The 26,087-nt window shown below is 35.2% G+C and overlaps 1 protein-coding gene across 10 annotated transcripts in view; it reads left to right on the top strand.

Moving 5' to 3' along the window:
• The first annotated feature begins 642 nt into the window (after positions 1 to 642).
• The window catches only part of ABLIM1 (actin binding LIM protein 1), a 297,172-nt gene continuing 271,727 nt past the window's right edge, over positions 643 to 26,087 (top strand). For 3 of the 10 annotated variants that reach the window (XM_051981481.1, XM_051981489.1, XM_051981480.1), the window contains exon 1: positions 645 to 755. In XM_051981481.1, the coding sequence (XP_051837441.1) occupies positions 722 to 755 (34 nt within the window). In that variant the 5' untranslated portion in view covers positions 645 to 721. Of the gene's footprint in view, positions 756 to 26,087 lie in introns of all 10 variants that reach the window. The other 7 variants (XM_051981482.1, XM_051981485.1, XM_051981490.1 and 4 more) reach the window with 4 other exon arrangements.

The following is a 26,087-nucleotide window of genomic DNA, read 5'->3' as shown; positions in this document are numbered from 1 at the left end:
GTGCATTATCTCACATTCTGATGTTAACACTTTGTCAAGAAAACTAAGTCTCCAAAATCAGGTTCAGTAATGCCAGATTGATAGTAGTAAAAGGCAGCTGTTCCAAAATGAGTTTTTAATTAAAAAAAAAAAATCAATGCCCATCTGGTTGAGAGAGTAGCCTATTGAAAAGAGAAAATGAAACAGAAGTTTTGGGAAAATAAAACAATTTCTCATTGTCTTACGTGTGTTCGAATTGGAATTGGCTACTGTTGACTAAAATCTGGACTTCAATTTATGGAGAAGTTGGGGAATATATATTTCTGCATCTTTTAGAAACCATTTACCTATACATTACAGCATTTGAGATGTCATGACAGTAAAAGATGTTTGTTTTTGTTTTCAAATAGCTAGAGAATTTTGCAGGGCTGTAGAACAAAACATTTAAGGCAAATATTTTGGGCCAGAGATGCTTGCCCACAATAGGGCTGAGCAGTGAACTAGAATGGTACAGGAAAATCATCATTCTTCCTGAGTTGGCTGTGGCTGTAGCTGTGGCACACCCTCTGTGATGGCACCACTCCCTCACTTCCAAGTCAGCCCACAAAATAGTGGGAAAAGAGCCAGTTCTGAAACTCCTCTTGGAAGTATTGGTTTCAGCTCTCCAGTATGTCAACCATCTAGTAAGGAAAGGCTGTGCATTTGAAGATTTGGAAATATTAATGAGCTGGTGATTACACTTATGGATCCCCACTATACTATCGAAGACTTCAAAGGTACTATATATAGCAAATATATATATATATATATACACACATACATACATACTATATATGTATGTGAAGTTTCAGGTGGGCTTTTTATTACTTCTCTTTAAAGATAAAAAGACGAGAATTTCTACTAATTTATAATGTTCAGCTGACAACTTGTGACTATGTAATATATGTTATGATGTTTATACAGATTTTTTTTGCAGAAAATAAGCTTTATATATATATATTTCTGCAAAAAATCTGTATAAACATCATTATATATATATATATGTGTGTGTGTGTGTGTGTGTATATACAGACATATATATGTAGCATAACTGGAAAGCATGTATATTATTTTTAGACATAATACCTTTACTCATTGAGTAGAAAATCTCTTACACTCTTTTCTTTATTTCAAAAGCCTCAAAGGGTCTGTTCATTTTTTGATGTGGGTTCCTTCTCTTGAAGGATCTTTTTGGAGTGGACTTTTATTACCTATATTTCTGCTAGTTTCTTCTCTTTCATAACCAATTGTCATTCTGATTATACATTTATCAGAATTAGCTTTTTCTTATCTCCCTCTACTCCTTTTTTTAAACAGGAAATAATTTGGGATCAGATATTTTCTCTGAACTGTTTTTAAAATAGCTGTTGTGTTTTATTGAAAAAAAATGCTTGTAATTTGGCTAGCTACAAGAGAAATGTGGCTTGTTCTAATGAGGATCCCAAGGTATGGCTGCTAACATTGTCTCCATCAGACAGGACTTCCAGATCGAGCTAACAAATATGTTGGATGGTCCATGGAATCCCGCAGCACTTGGGAGGCTGACTCCATCGATCCTGGAGTCTTTGAAATAAGAGAGTATAACTTATCTCAGTGTCTAGAGACTAGAATAACATGTAACTCAAAGCAGAAAGAACATACACTCCCTGCCCTTTTCTTTACTTTCGATTTTCTGTTGTTTTTCCTTTGCCCACATTAATTTAGGAAGTTATAGGTTTCCTGAATGTTCATCATTAATGGTCATTCTTTTCTTCTTCTGCCTTCTTGCCTATTATTTTGAAGCATGAACAGTCTGAATAACATGCACCAACATGTGTGTATGTGTTAAGAATGATTAAAGAGTTATGAGCTGACATCCTTGGTTTGTACTCAAGGTATAATGTATAATTCATTGGTGGCTGTTTGTGTTAGAAATCCCCACCACCCCCACATGTGGCATAAGCAAACATTATTTTGCATAAGAAATGAAGATGTAAAAGCTTGATAATGCAGTTTGATTTTCTTTATTGACTCAAATAGTAGTACATTTACTGGAAAAAGGGGAAGCTGACAAACACTAGAATTACAAAATTTAAAACTGACAATGGACTAGTGAAGGGAATAAGCCAAGAGCTGTCTCTCAGATTTATTCCTCCCTCTCAACTCCTTCCAAAACCCTGTAATCACCTGAATGCTGGATTTGGTCTGCTGCCAAGGATGGTCCATTTGGAGAAGAAACTGTTGGTTTTTCTTTGGCATTGTAGGTTATGATTTAAAATTATGAATTTTAATAATCATATTAATATTTATTCATAAGGATTCGTCCATTTTGTCCTTAATTTTTATGCCTCCATGTAAAACAATAGCCTTTTGTAGTATATATTATGTATGTATATATATGTGCATGCACATAAGTGTATATAGTATATAGTATGGACAGAAATATACTTAGATATTTAAATTTTTAGTGTTCCTTATACTATCCTAAGTACACTGGATTTTTTCATTTCAAGGGAGATTTATTATTTGTAAATAATAATAATAATAACATTTTCACAACCCTTTAAAGTTGACTTTCCTCCTAACAAACCTGTGAAATAGGTAATGCTAGTATTAGTACTCCTGTTTAAAAGATAGAGAAATTGAAGTTTAAATAAATGAAGCAACTTGCTCATACATCTAGTTAAGTGGTAAAAATGTCCTGAAATATAGATTTGAAGCACCTTGAAAGGAACTGTGATGAAAATATAAAGTAGGCTATAAGTCCCATGTTTTTAAGAGTCAAACTGAAAATGAGTGAATTTTATTTTTTTGTTCCTTCTTCCACACCCTTCCCCATGACATATTTTTTAAAGTATTTGGAATCATTGCTTACTGCCAGCTGGAGTCTCCAGAAACCCTATCTGCAGAAGTCTAAACAGTTGACTAGAATCACAGTCATAATTTTAAAGAAGCTGGCAAATCTGTTTTAGACAGGGAAAAAAAATCAACACACCTTATGCATAGAAAATAATAGGTTTCACTGCTATAAATTAACTTTAAAGAATACCCCTGAAAATTGTTTTAAAATTTGTTTTATTAATTTTTTTTTAAATTAAGGGCTATATGTAGTGAACAATCAACCAGCTGTAGATTTATTTGCTGTATTCAGATCAAGGCCCTAAATACTTTTTAAAAACAAATTTCTATCTCATCTTCCCACTTTGCTAAAGGAAGTGGCTATGAAGTCTTAATTCTGTTCTTAGTCCTTTTCTCTCCAAAGGAATGGAAGGACAAAAAAAACCAGAATTAAGCATACAGGGGCAGCTAGGTGGCACAGTGGGTAGAGCACCTGTTCTGAAGTCTGGAGGACCTGAGTTCAAATGTGACTCAGATACTTAATACTTCCCAGCTGTGTGACCCTGGGCAAGTCACCTAACCCAAATTGCCTCAATTCCCCCCCCCAAAAAATTAAGCATACAGTTCTTACCTTAATTTCCCCCATTAGTAAAGATAAGAATTGTTATGCTTGCATTATTGATTTCATCAGAAAAAAAACTTTTAATTTCGATGAGTTGTATAAAAGTAAGTTACTATCATACTTTCCTTCAAATATACCAAACTGGATTATCAACTGCTACTTATATCGATATTCATATCAGTATTTGGGCGGGGGCCGGGGTGGGGAGAACACGGGGGACCTAAGCTAGTGACATACTGGTATAATTAAAGTAAGAACACCTACCAACACAGATTTGCACCTGTTCCACAAATGATGATCTTAAAAAATGACTTAGACATTGAGAGTTTCAGTGATTTGCGCAGGGTCCCCTAAACAGAATGTGACAGAGGAAAGACTTGAAACCAAGATTTCCTGATTCTAAGGTTTCCATCTATGTATTTCTCTACGTTGCTTCTCCTGAGCTTGAGGGCTTAGTGGAGAGAGTGCTGAAACTACACTCAGGAAGACTGAAGTTCAGTTATGTGTGACCCTGATCTAATCAATCACTCAATCTGTGTTTCCTTCAGTTTTTTCCACTGTGAAATGGGGATATTAAGTACAAGTTAGATAACATTTTTAAAGCCTAACCCAGGGCCCTATACACAGTAGGAGCCATTTAAATGCTTATTCCCTTTCCCTTTCCTCTCACTAGACAAAGCACACATGGAATAGCCTTAGGCTTTTGCTCCCTCACCGTCTTAACCTTCAACGGAATGCCCTACCCACCATATTTTGCAATCCTACCTGCTCAATTCCCCTTTATCTTTGAAGACCAAACTCAGTCATTCTTCCATGAAGCCCTCCCTTGTTCTAGCCAATAATAACCTGATTTTCCTTAGCCGGTTTGTACTTCTCTCATCCACTTTCATGCTTCTACTTTGTGTTATGAGCATTTGTGTGCATGTCTTACTCCCCTTCCCACGAGAGTCAGACTGACCTGCATTATTTATCTTTATATCATCCCTAGTGACTTGTGTATAATAATAGGTGCTCTCTAAACAGCTGTTGAACTAAATTACAGATAAAGAATGACAATTTAGGAATGTGCATCTCTACCCTCTTCTGTAATGTTCTTCTCTAAAATATATTGTTCTCTAGGAGCAGGTTTCTTGGGGGGCTTCTGGAGGCAGCCTTCCCTTCAGCTCTGTGATCACCCCAAATGCAGCCAGGAGTTAAAAGTCTTGAGAGCAAAGACGATTTTTTAAAATCTTTCTTTGTACCCCCAGCACTTAGTTTGTCTGCATATCATAGGTGCTTAATAAATACTTGTCAACTTGAGAACACAAACAGATCAGATCCTTGGGAAAGAAACCAGAGAGAAACAGACAATAACATTCTTGGTGCCATATGAAATAATGAAAATACCTGCATAGAGTTTCCATTTTGAAGCTTCAGGAGCAGTAGCTACTGCAAATAAATTCTGCTTAGTGTGTGGCTGGTAAGTCAATCAAGAATAGAGTAAATCAGATCTCTGGAGTATGTCACAAGAGCAAAAGTGAAAAGCCAAACCGAATAAGATGGAAGAAGCACAATGGATGTCAGTCATGTTAGAAAAACTGGAAGCTGAAACTTCATTAAGAATTTCTAAATCTGACCTTGATTTTATGAGGCACACTACCTATACTGTCCATTTCGGATGACAATGTAGAAACTTTGAAATCTTTATAGGTTTGGAAGCTCCTAATACCTGGTATTATTCTTTTTAATGCTTTGTGTGTTAACCACACTATTTAGGCATAAAATGTGGAATGTCAGAAAGGACTCAAAATGCAATATATATATATATATATGTGTGTGTGTGTGTGTGTGTGTGTGTGTGTGTGTGTATGTGTATATATATATATGATGCACAATTTCCAATGTAGGATTAGCATTTCAATTGAGTATATTTATTGCCAGTGATGTACTTAGCCCTTGAATTTTTTTTAAAGCAATGAAATGAACCATTTCACTCATTTTCAACCATGTGAATGGTTGATGTTACCATCAATCTACATATCCAATTTTTTTTTAAATATACATAAGCAGCTGGTTTCAGTTTTGAACTCACCCTTGCCCTCAACTTAATTGTCCTCTTCTGATTGGAATTTTGTGTTTGGGAAGAACGTATACAATGAAATGTTTTCTTGTGTCCTACACTCTGGATTGGGCAATGAAGCAGATCAAACATTTTATGAGATGAAATTTGCTAAGCACTTAACATATGGCCTTGCAATTTGTTGTTCATAGTCAATTATATGGATATGCACTTTCTATCCTCTAGAATTTATAATCTAAGAAGGATCACTTGGAAGATACATAAACTCGAATAACTAGACAGATGTTGAAAAGAACAATAAGCTAATAGTTTAGAAATGATGAGGTGCTCTTTTTTAAATTAAGGATTCAGCAGGAATAATCAAGACCTCAGAATGATGTAGGAAGAAACAAGACTTGACTAGTTAGAATTTAAGATATGGTCAAGAGGGGTATCAATCTCAAATAGAAATGGGGGCCACTAAATTGTACAAAAAGATATTTACAGGCCATATATTGACTTAGAAAACCACATATTAACATAACTTGTGTTTTATTGTGTTTTTTATTTATGTTAAATATTTATCAATTACATTTTAATCTGGCTTAGCTGCACTTGAAAGTGTTGCAGGCCTCATATAGCCTGCATGCTGCATATTGTGATAACTTTGATCTAGTAGAACTTGTAAATAACTAATTAAAAGCTAAAAAGACACCATGGACCAAAATGTTAAATTCTGGATTATGGATCATCATTGTAGAGTGGGAAAACACTGGATCTAGAATTAGGAAACCTGTGTCGTCCTGATTCTGGGGCTAACTCACTGGGACTTTGGAGGCAGTCATGTCTTCCCTGTAAAGCACAATTTTGTAACTGAGGTACACTTAGATTTTAATATGGACCTGTGATCTCAGCAAGCTGAACATTCCATCTGATGACGCCCATCCTGTGAGCTTCTTGTCCATCAGGTGAATCACCTGATGTTGTGATTTCCTTATGTTATCTTGATATTAAGAAGATACCAATAGAACACCAGGGAAGATTATCTCTACCTGACCATCCCATCTTTTTTGTTTTTCACTTATACAGTTTTTTTTTTGGATGATATCCTTTACATTTCTTTCTTAATCTCTTGTTTCTTTTGTGATAAAGTCTGCTGACAGCCATCTTATTGGGAGAGTCTCAAAGATAACCATGTTCTATGTCTTAAGGAAGTTCATCTGAGGTATCTTCCTGTGAAATGAGGGGAATTTAAATCGATGATCTCCAAAGTTCCTTTTTCAACTCTGAGTTTTTCAACTATTTGTAGATATCATTGCCTCTAGATGTCCGGAGCTATGATTTTTTTTCCTTACTGAAATTGTTGCTATGAAATAGATTGGAAGCTACTCTTTTGTCTAAATCACTCAAAAATTTAAGTCATTATTCAAACTGTTGTCAGATCTCCTTAAGGTAACCTTTTCTATACCCTGCTTAAAAAAAAAAAACAAAACCTCACATGCCTATGGTTTATATTCTGAGCAATAAGATGTTATTGGAATATCTATCTTTCAGAGTTCAGTTTATTTCCCACTTCCTTCATGAAGCCTTTGCAGTCCATTCTAGTCCATACTGCTTGCTCTTCCTTATTTTGAACTGTAGTATTTACTTGGAGCAATTCTGTTTGGTTTAAACTCTAAGGAACACAATGCCCCACCCACTTGAAATCTCATCGACATACAGATTAATTCAGTTTTGGGTACTTGCCAACTCTTCAGCTCTGCTGAAAGGGATGTGGACTCTCCAGCTCACTCTCCAAATTATATCTGCAGCTACACTTGGTTATGATTCCGTAGAACATTGTATAATGTCCCACTTCTCTCACTTTTTAACCTCCTTTTGTGTGTTATTTTCCTCTGTAGATTGTAACCTCCTTGAAGGCAAAAATTTTCTTTTTCTTATGTGTATCCCTAAAACTTAGCAGTTCCTAACACATATTAGGCACTTAATAAATGTTTATCAAACTGAGTTTACCATAAAATTTAGCAGTTAATTGTATGCTGCCTTTTATTCCCTTTGTTTCATGTATCTAATAAGATAGTCTACTCCTTTGGAAGCAGTGTAATGAAGAAGAAAGAAACCTGGACTTGGAGTCAGACAGTTTGAGTTTAAAAGCTACCTTGCTAGAATAGTAATCCCAAATAACACCACTTGCTAGTGACAACCAGGTGGGTATAGTAGATAGAATGCTGGGCCTAGGATCAGGAAGACCAAAATTAAAAATTTGACCTCTGGCACTTTATCTACATGACCCTGAGCAAGTTATTTAACTACTCCCTATCTCAGTTTCCTCAGTTGTAAAATGGAGGTGATGATAGTATCTCTCTGGGTTGTTCTGAGGATAAAATGAGATGATATCTGAAAATGTTCAACATAGTTCCTGGCTCTTATCAATAGTAGATGATTTGTTGAATATGAAAATGTGTTTTACCTGACTTAATACTATGTATAATTGTTTGCCTTCTCAATGATTGGGTGTGGGTCGTCAGAGAGGGAAAGAATTTGGAGTTCCAAATTTGTTTTTAGTGAATGTTAAATAAAATATAAAACAGTACAGTAGAATTATATGATATTACGATTTTCAAAATAGTAAATGTTTGTTTAATGCTCCCTTTCTCCTTCCTCCTTCTCTAATATCTCTTTGACTTTAAACAATTCACTTAATATCTCTGGGGTTCAGTGTCATTATCTGTATTATAACATGATCTGGTTTGACTATGTCAATCCCACTTGAATTGGGTTCCTTGTGTGTGACTACAAAGTCCCTTCAGAAATTAGCCCAAATGGGTTAGAGAGTGTCTTTTCTAACATTATAGTTCACAGGCCATGATCAAAGTGTTTTCCTGTACCTGTTGCTTATCAATGTTATGAATTAGTTAGCCAAGTCCAGTTAAGCTTTTTAGACATTAATATTTTTTTTTTATTGGAGCTTTTTATTTACAAAACATATGCATGGGTAATTTTTCAACATTGACCCTTGTAAAACTTTCTGTTCCAAATTTTTCCCTCCTTCCCCCACCACCTCCCCTAGATGAGAGGTAAACTAATACATGTTAAATATGTTAAAATATATGTTAAATCCAATATATGTATACATATTTATACAGTTATCTTGCTGCATAAGAAAAAATGGATCTAGGAAAAAAAAACCTGAGAAGGAAAACAAAATGCAAGCAAACATCAACAGAAAGCATGCAAATGCTATGTTATGGTTCACACTCAGTTCCTACAGTCCTCTCTCTGGGTATATATGACTTTCTTCATCACTGAACAATTGGAACTGATTTGAATCATTTCATTGTTGATGAGAGCCATGTCCATCAGAATTGATTGTCGTATAGTCTTCTTGTTGCCATGTACAATGATTTCCTGGTTCTGCTCATTTCACTCAGCATCAGTTCATGTAAGTCTCTCCAGGCTTCTGTGAAATCATCCTGTTGGTCATTTCTTATAGAACAATAATTTTCCATAACATTCATATATCATAACTTATTCAGCCATTCTCCAACTGATGGGCATCCACTGAGTTTCCAGTTTCTGGCCACCACAAAGAGGGCTGCCACAAACATTTTTGTACATACAGGTCCCTTTCCTTTCTTTAGTATCTCTTTGGGATACAAGCCCAGTAGACATACTGCTGTGGATCAAAAGGTATGCACAGTTTGATAACTTTTTGAGTATAGTTCCAAATCGCTCTCCAGAATGGTTGGATCTGTTCACAACTCCACCAACAATGTATCAATGTCCCAGTTTTCCCACATCCCCTCCAACATTCTTCATCTTTTCCTGTCATCTTCCCCAATCTGACAGGTGTGTAGCGGTATCTCAGAGTTGGTGCCAAATTACCCTCCCCCTCAAAAAAAAAAAAAAAAAAGTCTGTGTAACACTTCCACCAGTGCATCCAGGGTCCATGGGAAAGTGAGCCCAAACCTTGAGAATACCTGTGACAATGAGGTGACTTATTCAAAGATGGAGGTCTTTACTAGAGTCCTTAAAATGTTCCCCTTAGCTTGGTGTAGCTTTTCTGCTTGGATCTTGATTCAATGCCTTAAGTCTACATAAAAAATTGAAAAAGCTGATTTATACAGTGGCGACACAGTTGGGACTTAAGTTAGATTTTTTTAGTTGGTCTGTTGTTTTTTTCCCCCACTATGTTGTTATTGTTCAGTTGTCTGACTCTTCATGATCCCATTGGGGTTTTTTGGGCAGAGACACTGGAGTGGTTTGCTATTTCCTTCTCCAGCTTACTTTACAGATGAGGAATCAGAGGCAATAAGGTTAAGTGACTTGCCCACAGCCACACAATCTAAAAGAGGCTGAGGCCAAATTTTAATTTAGGAAGATTTGTTTTTCTGACTTCAAGCCTGGTGTTCCCTGCACTCAACCATCTATCTGCCCCCTTTCAATTGTACCAGGCAGCAAAATAAAATTTCTAGATTGTCTCCTTCCTTTTCTAGATTTCTTACATTTTACCCCTCTCCACACATTCTATTATCCAGTTAACATTCAACGCAACAATTTCTCCTACTTCAGTGCCTTGGAATCAACTCCTTCCAGACACCTTCTGCACCTAGATATTCACATATCATTTCCCCTATTAGAATGGTGTGTTTCTTGAAAGAACAGACTGTAGTGTTATTGCTGTTGTTTTGTTTAAACCACAGATCTTAAGAAGGGTCTGACATTTAATAATCATTTAAAAGACACTTATTGACTGATGACATTAGGTGGAGTTGTCAAACATGGACCACAACATGTCTCAGTATGGCCTGAACCATTTAAAAATGTGATTGAAAAATATTTCACAAAATTTATAAAAATACAATAAAATATAGATTATATTTAAAACTTTTAAATTTAAAATTAAATCAATATACAGCCCACAGGGATCATTATATATATTTTGGTGGTCCCCATTTCTATTTGAGTTTGACACCTCTAGCCTAAGGAACTTCAAAGTTTCTGTGATTGTAGTAAATAGTCTCCAAATACTTTCTGATTGCTGATTAATTAGTAACACACAAACATTCTGTAACAATATACAGGCTTCTCAGAAGAGTATATAATCTCACCAAACCCAGGAAACTTGAACAATGATGAATGTGGTTCTCTGCCCTTGCAAAGGTTGAAGGGATGTATAGTGATTAAAAGTAAATATTTTCACACATGTGTAAATACTTCCTGCTATGACACTTAACATTCATTAATAACTTTGTTAGTATGAATGAACTGACATTTTCTTTTTGAGACTGAAATAAATTCTCACGTCTAGTTCACCTTCTGGTTAATGGTCAGTCAACAACATTTATTGGTTACCATCCATTTGCAGAGCATTGTACTGTGCATTATGGGAGGATATAAAAGAAGTAGAAGGAATGCAAAGTACAGGATACAAAGGAAGATGAAGAAGGGCAATCTTTGCCTTCTAGAACCTTATAATTTAATAGGATACACAAACAACTGACAGATACTTTAGACATCATCAAATTCAAATCCCTCATTTTACATTGAGGAAACTGAGGCTTGGAAAGCTTATTTGATGAGTAAAAGATTCAGATTCAGATCTTCTGACTCCAAATCCCTTCTTCTTTCTATTCTATTCTATCATGTGTCTTAGAGCAGATCAACAATTACAGAAATAAGGAAAGAAAAGTAGATGTATTGGTAATGAGGATGGTATTATGTAGAGAATCAGAAATTACTCCTGAAATGCTTCTTGGAGGTGTTTAAAAATGGTTTGGGACGCTTTTTGTTTAAATGAGAAAGCATCTGTTAAGTACTTATGATACATTAGATACTGTGTTAACTTTGGGAGATAAAAAGATACACAAGCAAGAAAGTCTTTGACCTTGAGGAACTTACATCTACTTTTCTAAAATTTATTGATATGTTTTGTTTTTATATTACAAAAATTTACAGATTGATCTCATTCAATGAGATGTTTCTTGTATAACAAAATAAAACAATGTAGTAAACTTATTAATAGTGATGTCATCTGAAAATCAGTGGATGGAGGGAAGAAAGGGAAGGGGAAGAAAAAAAGGCATTTATTGAGCACTTCCTATGTACCACGTATTCTGCTAAATGTTTTACAAAAATATGATCATTGATAGCAGACTTGGAAATATGCAAGACTTAGGTTTGAGTCTTCTCTGATATAAGCTAGTCATGTGACCCTGGAGAAGTCCTATAATCTCTCAATAGCCAAGTAACTTTCCAGGATTGTAAATTGAGAGAAGTTATCTATCCCCAGACTTGGTAGAGGGAGTTTTCACATCTGTGGAGTTCTCTAAACCAATAAAGAAATCACAACTCTAGTCTCTTTTCCTCTCCTTATCACTATCCTACTCTTACAGTTACAACTAAAGAAAGAAAAGGGACTTTTCTGTTTTTATTTGTAGAACATTTTTGTTCTTTTCCTCAGATTTGAGTTTTTATCATATTCTTATTATTTCCTTTCTATCTTTTAAGTATGGCCCAACCCAGAATATTTTGTAGGAAAGAAATATTCCATTAGAGAATGTTGGTGCATTGATGTTATTTATTTGAAATACTATCCTCAGTTTCTCCCTTAGAGTCAGTGGTCTGTGTTTTAATAAACTTTTTGTTGATTAGACTTAGGGTTATATAGGATTGTGGAATGAAGGGGGAAAGATTGGAATGTTTGTTTGGATCATACATTTGAAGATGTAAAAAAACTCAAAAGATCATTTAGTTAAGCCCAATTTATTTGACAAATATGAAGATGTTACAGGCCAGAAAGGTTGTTACACATCCAATATCACACAAAGCAAAATTCAAACCCAGGAGATGTGCAAGTTGTTTTGCAAAAGTAAGATCTAGAAAATCATATATAACTCAGCCATGTTTGGAAGCAAGCTGGAGGATTTAATTAAGGGGAGTAGGAAAGGCTGGATTTCTCTCTAATAGTTTTTGTTGGCACTGCCAGGAAACCTAAAATTCCAAGTTCATTCATTCCTTTGAGTTAAAGCATTGAAAGCTGCTTTACTAACTCCTGGGTTTTCTCCACAGTTGGTTTGATACTATCATTATCAGTTAGCAAGCACTTATAAATTATTTTATCAAATTAACTTACCAGGACCTTCATGTAATGGGATAGGACACAATAGTAGCAAAATTTGGTTGAAGGGAGACTGAAGGCAGATTGAAAACATTGACTGATTAGGGAATAGAGTGCTATATTAGACATAGGAAGAACAATTCTGAAAAAAGGAAGAAATGCAGAAAGTTGAAGGAAGGAGCACAGAAGATAGCCTTGATTAATTAAATTGTTGCTCTTATGGTAGATTGAGTATAAAATAGTGTTTGTTGGAATTATTTTTATTGATTTTTAAAATTATTATAGCTTTTTATTTACAAGATATATGCATGGGTAATTTTTCAGCATTGACAATTGCAAAACCTTTTGTTCCAACTTTTCCCCTCCTCCCCCCCCCAACTCCTCCAGATGGCAGGTTGACCAATACATGTTAAACATGTTAAAGTATAAATTAAATACAACATATGTATATATGTCCATACAGTTATTTTGCTGTATAAAAAGAATCGGACTTTGAAATAGTATGCAATTAATCGGTGAAGGAAATCAAAAATGCAGGCGCACAAAAATAGAGGGATTGGGAATTCTATGTAGTGGTTCATATTCATCTCCCAGAGTTCTTTCGCTGGGTGTAGCTGGTTCAATTCATTACTGCTCTATTGAAACTGATTTGGTTCATCTTTTTGCTGAAGAGGGCCACGTCCATCAGAATTGATCATCATATTGTGTTGTTGTTGAAGTATATAATGATCTCCCAGTCTTGCTCATTTCACTTAGCATCAGTTCGAATAAGTCTCTTGAGGCCTTTCTAAATCATCCCTCTGGTCATTTCTTACAGAACAATAATATTCCATAATATTCATAGACCACAGGTTATTCAGCCATTCCTGGACTGATGGGTATCCACTCATTTTCCAGTTTCTGGCCACTACAAACAGGGCTGCCACAAACATTCTTGCACATACAGGTCCCTTTCCCTTCTTTAGTATCTCTTTGGGGTATAAGCCCAGTAGTAGCACTACTGGATCAAAGGGTATGCACAGTTTGATAACTTTTTGAGCATAGTTCCAAATTGCTCTCCAGAATGGCTGAATGTATTCACAATTCCACCAACAATGTATCAGTATCCCAGTTTTCCCATATCCCCTCCAACATTCCACATTATCTTTCCCTGTCATTTTAGCCAGTCTGACAGGTGTGCAGTGGTATCTCAGTTGTCTTAATTTGCATTTCTCTGATTAATAATGACTTGGAGCATCTTTTCATATGGCTAGAAATAGTTTCAATTTCTTTGAGAATTGTCTGTTCATACCTTTGACCATTTCTCAATTGAAGAATGGCTTGATTTCTTATAAATTAGAGTCAATTCTCTATATATTTTGGAAATGAGGCCTTTATCAGAACCTTTGATTGTAAAAATGTTTTCCCAGTTTATTGTTTCCCTTATAATCTTATCTGGATTAGTTTTGTTTGTTCAAAAACTTTTCAATTTGATATAATCAAAGTTTTCTATTTCGTGATCAATAATGATCTCTGGTTCTTCTTTGGTTATAAATTCTTTCCTCTTCCACAGGTCTGAGAGGTAAACTATCCTATGTTCTTCTAATTTATTTATAATCTGGAATTATTTTTATATTGTAAAAGAAGTAGCATCAAACAGCTCTTTACTTATGAGATATGCTTTGTTGATGAGGAGGAATTACTGATAATCTGATGGTTTTGTAGTGAAAAGAGTACTGAACTTTGTCTCAAAAGGCTGAAGTTGGAGTCCCAGTCCTACCTGTCTTAATCTAAATAATCTTAATCTTTTGATTTAAATTCTTTGAGACTCAGTTTCTTCACCTGTAAAAATGGGATAAATAATACTCATATTTCCCCAAAGGGTTACTTGGAGACATTACTTCATAAATGATGAACTTAGTAGTACTTTAAAGGGTCTTTGATTTCATTGATATGAGTACTCCTTCCATAGCATAAATTACAACCCATCCATAAAACATCTAATATAATTCTTGTCCATGCCCTTCCATCAGTTTTTGTTGAGGTTGGGCAAAAGGTCAATCCACCTTGCTAGGGATCTTGCTCTACTAACTTGATGGTTTTGTGAATTCTGTTGGAGCAGGAATGCTCTCTGCAGTCTTTCCCTTGCTCTTATTGCATGACCAGCTAATCTCCTTTCCCAATTATACCTCTTTGCAATTCTTCAGTGGTAATATATGGTATACTGAAGTCCATTATGACCTCTTCTTTGCCATTTGAGTATATTTCAATGTTAATTCTTTGTAGACATGAATCACAGTCCTACAATATCACCATAATACTGTTATTAAAATTATAATAACAAATATTATTATTAATATAACACAATAAAATGTGATATTGTCAAATAATATTTTCATTTTATTTTTAATTTATGAAGGGAGAATTTGGGGTAAATTAAAAGCATTATGCTACTTCTTAAAGACTGTCTAACATGTTTTCCCTTGAGCAGTTTTGGACCAAGCTCATTGGAGCCATCATCCATTTATAGTGTCCAAATAAAAATACCCTAATGGATCAGCTCCAAAGGCTGTCCATCTAATAGCACATGATAGGCTACATTGTACACACAAATCTACTTGGATTTTCTTGTAAATAATTAGGCTGAACATTTGAGGGATAACAGTTCTCCTTTAAAATAAGTTCTGTAATGTTTTGGAGTTTGCACATCATGACAAGCTATGTACATGTAAGCAATTATTATTTAATTAATTAATTAACCTTCCTCTATATCAGTGATTCTCAAAGTGGGCTGAGGACTCTTGGGAGTCCCTGAAATTTTTTTACTGGGGGAGGGGGGTGTTAATAAAGTCTAAATTGTATTCATAATGTTATTGACATGTTAATTTTTAATAGACTAAATATCAATATGTCACAAACAAAAGCTCTTTTGATATTCTTTAATAATTTTTAAGAGTGTAAAAGGGTACTGAAATGGAAAAGTTTGAGAACCTTTGCTGTCAACACAATTTCTCATTTCTGATCTGAAGATCACAGGTATTGATTGCTCCCACACGGGTATGAGGGAGACACTAAGTTACAAAAGTGTTACAACAAGCTATTTTTTAATGTTTTAACTTTTTTTTTTAGCTTTTAAGCTACTTTTTGCTTGCTAACTTTGTTTTTTTTTTGTGTATCCTAACCTCAAAGTTAATAGATACGTTTTTCTTTTGGTTTAAGAAACTTCCTACTACTATTTATAATTTAAATAAAGGGCCTTAAAAATAAAAAGACACAAAGCTCTCTATAATAGTCATTATCCAAAATTGGCAATAAAATTAGAAATACTTCTGAAAAGTTTAGAGAAAACAGTAATTTAAAATTCATTGAATTACTTAACTTGGGGAGCAGAGCATAAAAACTATTTTCTTCTTTTAACTAGGCATTATTTCTATATATTCACCATTTTTACTATCTAGCAATTTCTTTCCACAATTTTAGAGTCCCTCTATTATTTGAAGAATCACAAACATAGAATTATGAAACTTAAAAGCTGAAAAAGACTTTAGGGAGCATGTAATCCAATCACCTCATTTTTTATTTTGGGAATTTGACACCTAGAGAGAGAATGAATTGGCCAAGTTCACAAAATTTTTAACAGCATAGCTTAGTTTAAAACTAAGGCCTTCTGATGCCAGGTCCAATATTATTACATTATACTATGTTATATAGAAGGGTATGTATATCTGTGTATCTGTGTGTCTGTATATAAATGCATATACATGGGTATTTGTGCTTATTTGAATGATTGATTGGACAGATAGGTAGAAGGATGGATGAATTAAAAAAGAGTTCTGGGTTTGTGACCAATATTGTTAATACAAACATAAAAACTAGACAGTCTTTATTTTCAAGGACCTTGAATTCTAATGTGGAGGGAGTTAAGGAAGGGAACAATCTTTTATTAAGAACCTATTATGTGCCAGACACCATGCTAAGTGCTTTACAAATATTTGTCTCATTTGTTCCTCAAAACAATCTTGGGAGATAGACTCTATTATTGGCACGATAGATAGAATACTGGGCCTGAAGTCAGGAAGATTAATTTTTCTGGATTCAAATGTGGCCTCAGACATTAACTGTGTGACCCTAGGCTAGTCACTTAACCCCACTGTCATCAGTTTCCCCATCTATAAAATGAACTGGAGAAGGAAATGAAAAGCCACTCTAGTATCTTTGCCAAGAAAACTTCAAATGGGGTAACAGAGTAGATCAGAAATGACTGAACACCAAAAGTGAGGCAGATAAAAGTTAAATGACTTACCTGGAAATACATAGGCCTTACATATTTGAGAATAAATTTTTTCCTGACCCCAGGTTTAGCATTCTATCCACTGAAATGCCTTACTCGAACACATATAGGCAGGAGGAGTATGGCAAATGTTTAACAACTGGCTCTCTTTTACATTTAATCTTCATTATTAATATTTTCTCCATCATTTTATTGTCTGGACAATCAACAGTCAACAAATAAAACCTTTATTTGGAGGCATTATTGATTTTGGAGGTATTAATGGTCACTTTGAAAATTTAACAATTTGCTGAGTATAAATTGTCTCCAGTACATTCTTTTTTTTTAAAACATTTTATTTTTTATTATAGCTTTTTATATACAAAACATATGCATGAATAATTTTTCAACACTGACCCTTCTGTTTCAACTTTTCCCCTCCTCTCTACTCCCTCCCTTAGATGGCAAGTAGTCCCATACAGGTTAAATATGTTAAAGTATATGTTAAATACAACATATGTATATATATTTATACAGTTATCTTGTTGAACAAAAAAGATTGGATTTAGAAAGAAGGTAAAAATAACCTGAGAAGAAAAAACAAAATAACAGAAAGAGTGGAAATATTATGTTGTGGTCCATATTCATTTTCCAGTGTTTTTTTTTATCTCCAGTATATTCAAAGCGCATGGGAAATGATATCTAGAAAAAAAAGTGCCTTGGTTTGAGAAGCATCATAGAATAGTGGATGGATCCAAAGGGCATTTGATTGCTGTAGCTTTTCCAATGATTAATTACTTTTCCCAGAGTATGTAAGATGTAAAAGGGAGTAGGAGGAAGGTTGGGGAAGGAGCAACAGATTGGAAAGAAAATGGCCATGGTAAAATATATTTGTAACTGCTTGCTTCCTCATTCCCCAACTATTATCGAGTTGTTCTATCAAATAAGAACTGTTTAAACACTGTTCCCATTCCTGTGGGGGATGAAAAAGCAGAGTACACAACCCCTGCTTCTTAAGCATTTAAAAATATACCTGGGTGGCTAGCTGTACACCCATGAACTAGCAGCCAATAGTCAGAAGCAATATAGAATACAGATTGTGATTATGACTATCTTTATCAAGGAGGAGAAGGATCTTTGTGGGGATGGAGTTAATCATCAAAGCCTTAATGGAAGAGATTGATTTTGAGGCTGATAAGAAAATATATGACCTTTTCTGGTCTAAGACTTCCCATGATACCTGCCATGTATTATTTTATAACTCAGTTTCTGTGTATGTTCCCCATTCCCTTATGTGCTATCTGTTTTGTGAGGGCCTTAACATTTTATCAGTCCCTGGTTCCTAGCACTATATTTTTCATTGAAATGCTAAGTAAATGTTGATCTGATTTGATTTTAAATTGAGGAAGAAGATTCAAGATGGGAAAGGAAGGGGGGCATATCATGAATAAAACATAGTGGTGGGAAGTGATTTCTAAATTTTCTGGAGACAGCAGTCTTTCTCCTTGCTAACCTCCTGTTCTTTGATGAACCTTTGTCCATTTTTCGCTTTGGAAGTTGCTTTTCATTCTACCAGTTCCATGAATTTTACTTTCCTAAAAGTGACTTTTTTGCCATTACTATTTCTTATGCGTTCTTCACAGTCCTTATCTATTCTGATTTTCCACAGGTCCCTTTTAATGATGAGGCGATTGTCATTTGCTATGTTGATGCTGGCTTCCTTCATTTACTTCTCCCCCTTGCCTTCTTCATCCCTGCCTCATTTCTGCTGTTCCACATAGCAAAGTGAATCTGAAAAATAATTTATGCAAAGCCATTTCCTTTTCTTAATAAAAAAAAAGAAGAAAAGAGACTCAGAATAGCACCAGACTTGTGAAATTCCTAATAGTCCATCTGTTTCTTTGAAGTTATCTAGTTTTAGTGACCGCCACCCTTTATTTCACATTGGGATTTATTTTTGTTTTGTCTATCTCATGTTTGAGATTCTCTATTAGAAAGAAGGTAAAATACTATTTATTGTACATTCTACTTTTTCTGTGTGGTCCTTTCTTCTCTGCTTAATAAGTCAACTAAATAGCACACTGGTTTTGAATCGTACCTCAGACACCTACTAGCTATACAACCCTGGGAAAGTCATTTAATCTCTCAGCCTCTTTAAAATGGGGATAAATAATAATAGCAACTATCTCACAAGATTATTATAAGGATCCAATGAGATGACATATAAAGTGCTTTGTAAACTTTAAATTATTATGTAAATGCTAGCTATGATTATTGCTTCTGTTTTAAAGAAAGAAATTGAAGTCATAGAATCTAAGATTTGGAAAGGATCTCAGAGGTTATTTGGTCCAATTTGTGCCTGACAAATAATCCTCCCTACTACATCCCTAATTAATGGTTATTCAGTCTTTGACTAAAGATTTGGGAGAAGGGGTGTTCTGCTTCCACTTGAGGCAGCTCATTCCATTTATAGACAGTTCTATTGTTGTCTTTATGAAGAACTTTAATTTGTCCCTCCACAGTTTCCACTCTTTGCTTATGAACCTGCTTTTGTTCCCCTGCATAAATAAATCTAATTCCTTTTCTGAATAACTACCTTTCCATTCTGAGCATGTAGGGAGGGGTGGGAATGAGGTATTCTGAAGTCATGTGACAGTTAACAAAAAGAGTTTTAATCAGTCTTAACATAGAAATGATATTCTACCAAGAAGCTAGAGTATTTGGCTTAGGGAAACTCAGCCCCTTTCATCTCCAAATTGAAATGATTCTGTTCAGCAAAGGAGGATCTTGTGACTTGGACAAGCTTTGGGCAATCCACCAAATCTGAAGGCCTTAACTTTACCTGGTTGGATCTTGTTATGCTCTCAGGTGATCAGAAAGTTATATCAATAAAGTTAGAGGCTACCAGGAAGGTGTATTATACAAGGCACAGCTTGATTTAGTCCCCGGGCTTAGTCAAGTCCTGGGACAGATTTGTCCTCTTTTAGGAAAGAACAACTTTCATAGGGGAAGAGACATATTACCTCCATCACACATTTACATACTTCAAGATAGTGATCATGTCTTAGCATATTATGCTGTCTCATTTCCCCCTCCCCAACCTACCCCCAGGTTTGTGGTTGCAAAATTTAGTTGTTTTAGTCCTCTGATTTTCTAACTCCATTTGGTGGTTTTCTTGGCAAAGATACTAGAGTAGTTTGCTATTTTCTTCTCTAATTCATTTTTCAGATGAGGAACCTGAGGCAAATAAGGCTAAGTTACTTGCCCAGGATCACACAGCCAGCAGATTTGAACTAAGGAAGATGAATCTTCCAAGCCCAGCATTCTATTCAGTGCACCACCTAACTGCCCACTTCTCCAGTTCCTTCGATTGATCTTTATATGGCCTAGTCTGCATCCTCTTCTAGATGAGTTCCAGTTTGTTTATTGCCTTCTTGAAAAATGGCATTCAGAACTGAACACAGTACTGCAGATATAGTCTGACCAAAGTAAATAACAACCAGAATTTTTATTTAGTCATATGCATAATTCAAGAAAGATACAAAGATTGAATCTAGGTTTTCTAATTCCAAGCCTAGTGCACATTTTGTCAAATCATAACAATGCATATGGTAAATACTCAATAAATTCTCGTTGACTAGCTCACAGTATGTGCTTTGCATAGATCTTTGGGTCAAAATTTGTATAGGGAAGTGATTGTTCTAATTCCCAATGCCTTCCAAAGAGTCAAGTCCTGAGGTCTTCTGTGAGATTTCTTTTTCTCTTGACTTTCTTTGCAGATTTTTGCAGCCTCTCTTCTTTTCTTTACTTAGGCAAGGGAGGCATGGCATTATGCTGTATTATTGGTCTTTTTGATCAATAAATGTAAGAGTCTTTACTCAGGTTGCCAGGAAGTATTGCTGAGTTGGATCATTCAGTTAATGTGATGAGTTGATAGGCTTATGCATTAATGCAAACTGTCAATTTGTGATTAAATGTATTTTAGACTAAAATTAACTTTTTTCAAAAGGAAACACAGAAGACTGTATATTGTTATAGGAATGAAAATGCAAACTACCTAGAACAATAATGGAGAGCCTTTCTTATTTTAACTATTATTGGTTCAACTATTAACTATTTAATACCTTTTCTCCCAAGTAAGAATATTTAAATATTTGGGGAAATAGGGCTAATTATGTTTATTGAATGCCAGAAAAAATATTACACAAATGCTTAGAATTAAGGGAGTGGATTATTTGAGTTTCTTAAGCGCATAGCTTTATATAACTTTTCTAGCATTTATTCTATCATTCAGGTGTCACCAAAGTACTGTAAGGAAAAAAAAGAGCTTTTTATATTGTTTCTACTTGAATAGATATGTGATTTCATCCTTGTGGTTATTTCCTCCGATCACACAAATTGCCATAATTCATTGTGTTCTATATCTTGAGAAATTCTACAGCATGTCTTCTCCTGAGTTCCCCACAGGTGATGATCAGCACTGGGTATCTTCCTTCATAGGGATGAAAAACAACTATTTCAAAAGTGATGAGAGTTGTAATATCATTAAAGGTTTGCTGCCTTGATTTCAGCTTCCTCCTAACAAAATATATTTTGAATTGCTATATTGATATTTTGACTTCTGGCCTCCATCAATTGCAGGAACTTTAACTTCTATCTTAATAGTCCTGGAGCTAAATCTCTGTCTGGGATTGGTTTAGTCTTCCTGCTGTTGCTGGCTTGTGGTGTAATATTCAGTCATTTTATTCCTTAGTTGGAAGCAGGATAGATTTTTTAGATTTTTTTTAATGGAAGTTTGCTTCTCCTACATGCCTAAATGTGATCCCAATAGGAGAAGGCCAGGAGTAAGCAAAGGTATTGGTTCACTACATAGAATTCCTAATCCCTCTATTTTTGTCCACCTGCATTTTTGATTTCTTTCACAGGCTAATTGTACACTATTTCAAAGTTCGATTCTTTTTGTACAGCAAAATAACTGCATGGACATGTATACATATATTGTATTTAACTTATACTTTAACATATTTAACATGTATTGGCCAATCTGCCATCTCAGGGAGGAGGTGGGGGGAAGAAGGAGAAAAATTGGAACAAAAGGTTTTGCAATTGTCAATGCTGAAAAATTACCCATGCATATATCTTGTAAATAAAAAGCTATAATAAAAATATTAGATCCTGAAAGAAGATTGTCAAAATTACTGCAATTGGAATACCTCTATAAGTGTGAATTGCAATCAATTAGTATTAATAGATCATAGGCTTTAGAACTGGAAGGATCCTTAGAGATCAACCAGTCTGACTTTCCTTTTTTTAATTATAAGAAAACAGGCCCACAGAGGTTTGGAATTGCCTATAGTCATACAGGTTTTACTTTATTTAAGTAGTAGAGACTTTAGAACCAGATTCTTGACTGTAAATCAATCATGCCCCTTTCCTTCAAACAAATTGTTAGAGGTGCTCATATTCCCTGGTCTCTTGTGACCCAACCACAATTGCTACTTAATCACCTTCATCCCCATCTCCCCCATTATCCAATATCCCTCAGAGGACAGACTCTGTCAGAGTTCACAATTGTCATGCTCTGTGGTCAAAAAATACAGATGCTGATCCCAGTGTTGCTAATACTAACTGTTACCTCATTGTCATCTTGGTTTTATTTTTCATTCTTGCCTATAGATTTTGTGTGTGTGTGTATGTATGTGTTTTCTCTGGATAACACTGGAATTATGATGCTGTCAAGTCTTCTCAGAAGGAGGCTTTCATTTCTGGATCTGGGGAAATGTTCCAAGTAAAAAAGAAAAGGTCGGGGCAGCTAGGTGGCAGTGGATAGAGCACCTGCCCAGAAGTCAAGAGGATCTGAGTTCAAATCTGGTCTCAGACACTTAACACTTCCAGCTGTGTGACCCTGGTCTAGTCATTTAACCCTAATTGCCTGGGGTGGGGGAGAGTCTTATTCTTGCAGTCACTAGGGGAAGAAAGATGTTTAAAAAAATAAAAACAAACAAAAAACTATCGACAATCACTTTTGAATTTACTGCCTGTGCTATGGTAACTACTGACTAAAATAATTCACATACAGGCAGTGATGAAGTCTCTAGAGAAGCCTGGGACCTCCTGGTATGAGAACCAATGAAAATTGAAATCTGTGCCATATTAATATGGAAATAAGTTTTGTAAGATTTCACATGTATAATTGATATCATATTGCTTGTCTTTTCAAGGAGCAAAGGAGGGAACTCAATTTTTTTTGAAAGTACATGTCAGAAAATTTAATATAATTGGGAAATATTTAGCAAAATATATATGTATTTTTTTTTCTCTAAAAGAAATCTATGTCTTGTAGGTAAACTTGGGGCAGAGATTGTGACTCTGGGTCTCATAGCAAGTAATCATCAAGGGCAGAATTTGAAACTATATCCTTCTGACTCCAGGCCTAGTATTCTACTATATGATGATTTCTCTTCTTTAGAAAATTGAGCTAAATATCTTTTCATTTTGCAGAGTATTTTCATAATCCATTTTCTTTTATTCTGTGTGTGTGTGTGTGTGTGTGTGTGTGTGTGTCTGTGATTATGTATTTGCTTAGTGTTCCTGTATGTAGTATGGTATATGTGAGTTTATTTGTACATGAACATATGCGTAACCTTGTTTCAGAGTTCAGAGAACAAATTAATAGTACATATCTGATTAAGTAGGTCTTAGCTAACCAAAGTCCTACCTTGTCCTTTTGTTTTAGTCTTATACATAAAATCATAGATTTGGAACTGTAAAGAATCTTAGAGGTCATCTAGTCCATTTTATAGTGGAGAAAACTAAAACTCAGAGAAGTTAGATGGCAGAACTGAGATATAAACCAGGCCCTCTTGATGCAAAGCCAGCCGGCACTCTTTGCCCCCCCCCCCCATAGTGCCTCAATGATATTACTTGTTGACATCTTGCATTCCTAGAGGCTTTTTCCCATTGGAATTGCCAAGGTACTCAAATGGTCTGCTCAGAGTTTAGGGGACATCTGCAAATTCTATCTTGCTTAAGGAAAAGTTGTATACAGTACAATTTCCAGTAAACTTCAGGATAGCCAAAATTGATTTTCATTATGAAGAGTTTTATGTTTGCCTGTGGAGAGATCAAGGTATTCTCAGATTGTCTGAATCGAGGCAGTTCAACCCCTCCTGGATCTCCATTTCAACATTTGTAAAATGGAGATTGAATATTCTGCTGCTTCTTCCTCTCAGAAGACTGTTGTCAAGATTAGCGAATTAGTGGTTGTAGAGCACTCTGGTAAAAAATAGCAAAGCTTCAGAGTGGCTATTAATAATAAATCAGTGCAAGATATATTTGTGAATATGTGCGGGCAGATTTCCCAGAGCTCTGACACTATCAAAGGGAAGAATGACAAGCAGAGTTTTTCTTTTGAGGTACGTGCTCTGTACTTGCTCAAAGATGTGGCCTTATTGTTTTACTTAATAGAGTTAATTTTATGTAGATAGATAGTTGAGCTTCTTTTTGGAGCATCATGATCCTCCTGTTCATGTTCCATGAGTTCATTTCTCTGTTGTTTTCTAGGATCTGAATGATGGCTCATTTAAATGGGTTTCATGGAAATATATCTAAATAGGCTGCTGGTTTCAGTTTCTTAGACATGGCAATCATCATCACCAGTTAGACACAAACTGCATGAAATCTCTCTGGGATGACAAATTTAAGCTCAGAGGTAGGGGAAGAAAGAAGTTATGTATGCTTTTTTTTTTTTTTTTTGATGGTAACAAGGAATTGGAAACACATTGAGAAATTGCTGGGCAAATTGTGCCACATATGGAATGTGCTATATATGGAACTTAAAGGAATATTATTATGCCATAAGAAATGATAGCTATAAAAATTTCAGAGAGATTTGGAAAAATTGCGTGTGAATTGATCCAGGGACAAGAAAACAAAATAGAACAAGTAATATCATAATTATGCAAATAAAAACTCTGATCCATGCAATCGCCAATTGAGGCTTCAGAGAACTGACAGTGAAGTAGCTTTTTTGAAGCTGCAGATTGGAGTCAAGCATTGTCAGGCATAGTCAGGATGTTGATTTATTTTGATTAAATAATTTTTATTTATTATTAGAGGGACTGTTGAGAATTGGGGAAATTATTGGGACATAATGGCAGTGTTAAAAATTAATTAAAAGAAAGAAGCTCCAATGAATGGGAAATAGAGTAGTAAGAAGTTTAGGAACTTCAGCATTTTGCATTAATTGATAAATTTATTGTTTCTCTTCTGTTCTAATGGCTTGATGGTAAAGGAGGATGACAAAGGAGAGAGTTTAAATCATTGATCTTCAAAGTGATAAATCCTTCAGCCATTGCTATCTGCTTTATTGCTTTTCTCTGTACTCTCCTTCTCTGGGGTTTGATAGGAATTGGGCTGTGACATATAGGGATGGAACAGGTGCATCATGCCTCCTGCCCAGTCTTTAGCACCTTACCTCCCCAGAGATGCTCAGGGAAAGTGCTGACTGATTCTTTTTCTGTCCTCAGCTCTTTCTCCCACCCTCAAGGACAGACTGTACCCTAATTACCAACCACTGGAATAGATGCCTCTGACCACAGCTTGCTTTGGTCCTTCTTTGCTTGAGCCTGTCAAAATAAAATGCTTTCCACTCTTGTAATGCCTAGACAAGCTTTTAACCATGATGAAAAGAATAAGCTTTTCTGGTTCACTGCACAAACATGGGGAAGGAGAAAACACTAAATGTGAAAGATGTAAAAGATTATTTTTTTCATTTTAATGCAATTCATGGTTGCTCAGGTAGATTGGGTTTTGATTCTGAATCCTTCTTACTTGGTATTGCTTCTAGTTCTGAGTCAATGGTAGTTGGACCTAGCTATCATGAAACATATAAAAACTGCACTTGGGTAATTAAGACAAATGACTAAGTAACCTCTACAGCTGACTGCCCATGTCTGGTTTTTTAGAACAACTGAATCACGCAAAAATCACTCTTCAGTTTGTTGGACTAGTGGCTCAGTTTGCATGGACTTCATAGAATTAGGTTTGTTCTTTTTTTTTGCTTCCTTTGAAATTCCCTGAACCTGCATCTTATTGGGAAATCTTGCCTATGGTCTATGAGAGAGAAATTTGAGATATTTTCTGTCTGATAAACTAATTATGTTTTAGCTCTGAGTGGCTTGGTGCAATCAATCCTGAATGCTCAGCAGATTTTATGTAGTAT

This window comes from Antechinus flavipes, chromosome 2 (assembly GCF_016432865.1).
Source record: "Antechinus flavipes isolate AdamAnt ecotype Samford, QLD, Australia chromosome 2, AdamAnt_v2, whole genome shotgun sequence".
Lineage (NCBI taxonomy): Eukaryota > Metazoa > Chordata > Mammalia > Dasyuromorphia > Dasyuridae > Antechinus > Antechinus flavipes.
Note: the sequence above shows the minus strand (reverse complement) of the source record. Positions and strands in the feature narration are given on the sequence as shown.